The sequence below is a fragment of the Bufo bufo genome, chromosome 2, assembly GCF_905171765.1.
Source record: "Bufo bufo chromosome 2, aBufBuf1.1, whole genome shotgun sequence".
NCBI lineage: Eukaryota > Metazoa > Chordata > Amphibia > Anura > Bufonidae > Bufo > Bufo bufo.
In genome coordinates this window covers 130599196-130605195 of record NC_053390.1, presented here as the reverse complement: position 1 = coordinate 130605195, position 6000 = coordinate 130599196, and the positions used below count along the sequence as shown (strand labels likewise).

At 41.9% G+C, this 6000-nt stretch overlaps 1 protein-coding gene across 1 annotated transcript in view; it reads right to left on the bottom strand.

The window, feature by feature from the left end:
* Window positions 1-240: 240 nt before the first annotated feature.
* Window positions 241-6000, bottom strand: part of LOC120990737 (saccharopine dehydrogenase-like oxidoreductase) — a 44417-nt gene continuing 38657 nt past the window's right edge. Inside the window, exons 3-4 of the mRNA XM_040419645.1 lie at window positions 3159-3276; window positions 241-249 (exon numbers count right to left, since the gene is read on the bottom strand). Coding sequence (XP_040275579.1) covers window positions 241-249; window positions 3159-3276 — 127 coding nt within the window. The remainder of the gene's footprint in view (window positions 250-3158; window positions 3277-6000) is intronic.

Here is a 6000-nt window from a genome sequence, read left to right as displayed (position 1 = left end):
TAAATTAATTGAGTTATTATTGATCTGTTCAAAAAAATCTGTTGAGTTCATCTTCTGTTTTGTTCCAAATAAAGAATATATCGTCTATATAACGATGCCAGAGTACCAGGTCCTCCCCCAGCTTGGGAGCAATGTAGTGGTCTTCCCACTCTGCCATAAACAAATTGGCATAGCTGGGGGCGAACCTGCTACCCGCTTTTCTCGATATTCATATAACTAAGGCCAATGGTAAACTGTATATCACATAGTCTGAAAAGAGGGAGGACAATATTTAAGGACACAAAAGAATCCTTCAGGGTACAGGCCAAAGATATGCAAAATGGGTTTATCCAATGGGGGTACCCCCCTGAGGTTCTGAGAGAAGCTTTTCAATTCTCTCTTCATAGTGATAGAATCCCTATTATCTCCACGAGAACGGCCTGCCCCTGAGATGAACACAATGAGGATCATTGGTACCTATTGGTACCTATGATGTTCAAAATCAGAAGATCATGGGGATTCTGAGGAGATTCTGGGGTATTTTGCTTTCCGAACCGGACCTGAGGGATATTTTGCCCCCGAGACCATTGATTACATATAGAAGGGGCAGGTCCCTCAGGGATAGGTTAATTCATAGCCACTATAAAGCACCTCCTCAGACAGCAAATTGGCTGAGTCGGAAAGTGTGTGGGACTTTCAGATGTGGAAGTGACTATATCTGCTGTCCGCTTATCTTGAAATCCAAAAATTTCTCTAGCGTCTCCACTGGAATAAGTTATGTGATTAGGGACTTTGCCAATTGCAGAACTGAAGGAGTTGTCTACTTGTGTACTTGCCCTTGCCCACTTAATTATGTGGGCAAAACAAAAAGGGAATTAAGAAGACGGGTGGGAGACCACATTGGTGATGTAAAACATCGGAGAGACAAACCAGTAGTAAGGCACGTCTTGGAATATCATTCTGGCGACTTTAGTGCCCTACGTTTTCAGGTCATTGAAGTGGTGCGAAGATCCCCTAGAGGTGGGGATTGGGATAAAAGGATTTATCGGTTAAAAACTGTGAATCCACTGGGTCTCAATGAACAGATCTACTTCTGTTTCCTGTAGTCCATGCCGTCCAAAAACAGTGTTATGTTTATAGAAAAACTATCTGGGTACTAAGTCAGTGTACAGACTGTGATCCTGCCCATGCATCATAGCCAAAAAATAAGGGCATGTTTATGTACACAACAGAATCCATTAGGAACACCCTGGACCACCTTATCATGGGAGAGATACCAGTGGTTTTTAATCTTAATCTGTCCCTTTCTCTATCTCCCCATTAGGGAACCATAATTGTCTCCACTGCGATTTAGCATAATCGACAGCGCTGGTATGTATTGCGTTCGGTAACCATAGCAGCGCTGTGACGTATTTGCGCTGCTTTTCATGAAGCTCATCCGGTTATGTGGGCCTGACTTCCGGTAAGTGGAACATACTTTGCGTTCCACCATCCTGGTGCTTCCTAGATGCGTTCCACAGCGCATATTTGACGTCCCATCCGCTTGAACCAGTATGCATAAGATAGTACCCGCAATTTTTATACCTAGTACCGCTGCTACCTGTATAGTTTTGGGTGTGCATGATACAGAATGGAAAATTCTGTAGGCATAGAAAACTAGCATCATGTTCGGCCGACCACATGACCGGAAGTGATGTTAGACGCGCGGCTTTCAATGGAGCCTCAAAAGGAAACTCTAGTATGATTGCCGGTGCGTTCCTTTCTATCTTGGTGCCCTTATCATATGTGTCTTTTGTATCACTTGCAGCGTTTACTTATCAACTAAGTGCTGTCCCCTGATGAACCACTTGGATATCTCTTTTTGGGGAAACGCATCGGGAAGAGTTTTTAAAGCTAGTAGGGACACCTAGGGACTTTGAGGGTCTAGCCATTGAGAAGTGGGGTCGCCCCTATTGGGCGGGTGCTCTGCTTTTAGGCAGGGATAGCCGGCAGGGATAACTCAAGGAGAGGACATCTTCCCTACCCCATTTTCTCGGCTGCTGGCCTACAGACTACCTGGTGACAAGTAACCGTGAGTCCTTCAATATCTAGAGACCACCTGTTTACAAGTAACTGTGAGATACATAACGGTGTGCTGTCCGCATTTTTTGCGGACCTATTGAAATGAATGGGTCCGCATCCTATTCACAAAAAAATTGAACGAACTTGGAAACAAAATACGTTTGTGTGCATGTAGCCTAGAATTTTGATAACATACAGACTGAGAAAGAAAGTACTGTAGAATAAGACCATTGCAGTCAGTAAATCTGTTTGGATAGGATCTATTGAAGCTTCTGGAACAATATTCTTCTCTTGCACAAAGAGGTTGAAAGAAATCCAGCTCCACTTGGATAAAGGAATGTGCGTTTATTCAGCTTGCGGTTAAAAACTCATCCATGAATTACAAAAATTAGCAGTCTTGTCTACGCGTTTCGGGCTACCAGAGACAATTCCAGCCCTTCTTCATGACTTGCTGCCCGTACCTGACACGGGTTATCCGTGCTCACATCAAAGGAAGGGCAGGTGAGAGCTGCTAAACTCCTCTTTTCTCAATATTCTTCTCTTGTACAGTTTTTCTATCCCTGCTGTAGATATTAGATGAGCATTTGTCAGTAAGCTTCCAGACAGAATAAAATTTTGTCACCTAAAAATGGCAGACTTTTAACTAATCAGCTGCCCATCACGAGAAACGTTGATCCAGAACGAGACCTCCTATTCCTTATTCTCTTAGGCTACATTCAGATCTCTGGTTTGTGTTCCAGCAGAGAATGTCCGCCGTCCCCCATTAAGTATAATGGGGTACGGCGGAGATCCGTATGCATTCTGGCAGACAAGTGCTGAATGCTGCGGTTTCTATCCAGTCGACACTCCACTTGTCTGCTAGAACGGCCATGCCGGAGTTTCACACCAGAGTTGTTAAAGTAGCCTTGTACGTGGTCATTGCCGACTCACATTTTAAGCTATTTTAATTATACAAATTCTTAATTTAGAATTCTAGTAGAGTTGGTCCTAGGTTGGAGACTATGGGACTGATATGTGACCCAGTGTGGCTGCAAAAACATACTTAGAGCATCAACCGTATAGAAATTGGTCCAACCTTTTGCATGAATACAGACAACACTGCCACACTTTAAACTCACAGGAGTCTCCTGAAGATTCTCATGGAGATAACGTTGGGTCCTCTCGACGACAGCCCGATCTGCCCCAGGAAAAGGAACGGCATACTGCTGTATCTCATTACTGTAAAATACTGCACCCCTACAAAAGAGAAATCAGTGTAATTCAGATATCTCTTTAGTGTTTAAAAGGATAACGTCACCTCTCCTGACATGACTATTTTAGTAAATACTCTTCATAAAATAACAATCCAGGAGCACTTCTCTTTACAGCCTCACAAGTTTACATTGTGTCTTTCTTCCATTATTTCTTCCAAATGGACAAACTAGGTGTGGCAGTTGTGTGTACCTACTCTTCAATGAGTGCTGACGGAGTGAGACTTTGTGTGGACACAACTCTTTAAAAGAGGATTGGCAGCGCCCTGTTAATGTATTCATACATTTCTAGGGGGAATATAACAGGAACAACATGGGTTATGGGAGCAGTGGCTCCAGAAACGTTATGTTATTAAATAATAAAGGAGTACAACAATAAATTGTACCTGTATATTAAAAACACACACACACAACTACAGTAACTCCCAGCAATGTGAAGGCAAATTTATAGAAATTTTTTCTATAACAGATTTCATGGCACTCTATTTTGTAAATGCCAGAAACCAAATGCTAAATCATTTTTACTTTTACAAGAATCCGATGAGTAGAAACTTTGTTTGCCATTTATTATGGGTACTGTTATACAAAAAAATCACCGTATCCAAATCTAATAAAAATTCACTGCCTGTGTGAATACTAAAACGAAAAACTAAAAAATCTTTATTCGTGATATATGTTGAAATCTTCACATGGCCATTGGTACCCTTTGTATCCCAGGCTCTAGTCACTGGAATGCTGGAACCCTTTATATTGTATGTCAGAAGGACTGCAAAGTCCTTGCATCCAACCGTATCATTCAGAATCCAATGGTCTAGATAATTATTGATCTTATTAGGACTATTCTCTGGTACCTAAATAAGTATTGATATAAATGTCACTAGATCGTTTACATCTAATTCACTCGACGGGTTTCTCCTGCCACTGCTGGATCATCAGGAGTACAAGACATGCTCAGCGACCAATTTCTGTTTGTATAGAATCAACTAACTGTGTCTGGTGATGTTCATTAGATATGTTGTAACCATCTCCTGGACACATTGAATCAAATTAAGAGTGTTACAAAAGCACACACATTGTTGCATTGGGATAGCTGGCATCCTTATCCCTTAAAAAGAGGTATACCTAGAGGTCAGTACCTCAGGATAAGACGAAACTGCAGCTCACCGGATAAATATCATGCGGCTGCTAAAGATCTCCAGGATAGATTAAAAAAACGAGGATATCCATCAAAAGTCTTACATGAGGCTCATCACCATTCCTTATGTGAAAATAGGGATACTCTCTTGAATCCCAAAGTAAAACCAGAAGGGGACAACATATTTTGCATCATTGCGACCTTTGATACGGCGCATACTGAAGTTCGGCATATGTTAAATACCTATTGGAGTATCCTTAAATCGGACCCCTATATTGGTCAGTGTGTGGGCATGGCTCCTGCAATTAAATACCATTGTGGCTACAATTTGAAGGATCGCCTGGTACACAGCTTTTTTCAAACATCAAGAAAAGCAAGCTGGCTTAGTAATGTCCTGGTGGGGATGTACAGATGTGGCACATGTATTGCCTGTAATTTCATAATGCAAGGCAGACAACTTACATGTACAAATATGGGCAAAATATTTGATATTCGATCATTTATTAATTGTAAAACCTCCGGACTGGTTTATCTTATCACATGTATGTGTGGAATCCAGTATGTGGGTAAGACCACCAGAGAATTCAGGAGGCGAATTGGGGAACATCTGGGTGATGTTAGGAATGACAATGATACCCCAGTGGCTAAACACGTGAGACAATTTCACAGCGCCAATCCCAAGGCCCTAAAATTTCAGGGCATTGAAGTCATCAAACGGTCATCACGAGGAGGTGACTTCAACAAGTTGGTCCTGAAAAAAGAAGCGGGCTGGATATTTAGATTGGGCACAGTTAGACCAGGAGGTTTAAATGACCAGATTTCGTTTTGCCTGTTTTATAGGATAATGGTTTATATAGGAGAATTACAATCCTCTCCACCCTGGATTGTCTATCTTAACAATAATGTGCATAAAATATGTGGATCCCTTCTGGGGATGTATTCAGTGACATAAATTCCAATAGTTGGACAATAATGTCTGTGGTATTTACATTATCTACATCTATATCCACATGACTATTTAAGTATTAATCTGGGCCATGAAATTTGAGTTATACAACATAAAAAATTATCTAGTATCTCAAATGAATCCAAATGCCTTGTCCCTATCAGAAATAATGATAATCCCCCTACTTGTTATTTTATATCTATGCAGCATCCATCCAACAGACTGCAGACCGTCAGGGAACGCGTTCCAAACCTTGGTTACGAGTCTCCCGACCAGGTCTTTAATGGGATTGGGCTGCTTTTTTAGAATGGGCGGGGTATTGGCTTCTTAAACATCACGTGTGAGCGCATGCGTCATGACCATACCAGTGCCAATCGCGCAACCAGAACGCGTTAAGAACGCAATAGTACACACGGCCTCTCACCATCAGAGGGGACTGCGCTTATCTCGTATAGGCTCATGTCAGCAGAGCGATTGTGACCTCACACCACCAGAGGGGGCCACATTTGAGGCTCATGTTAGCAGAGCTATTGTGACCTCACACCACCAGAGGGGGCCACATTTGTCTCTTGTTATGTGCTTTTGTAACACTCTTAATTTGATTCAATGTGTCCAGGAGATGGTTACAA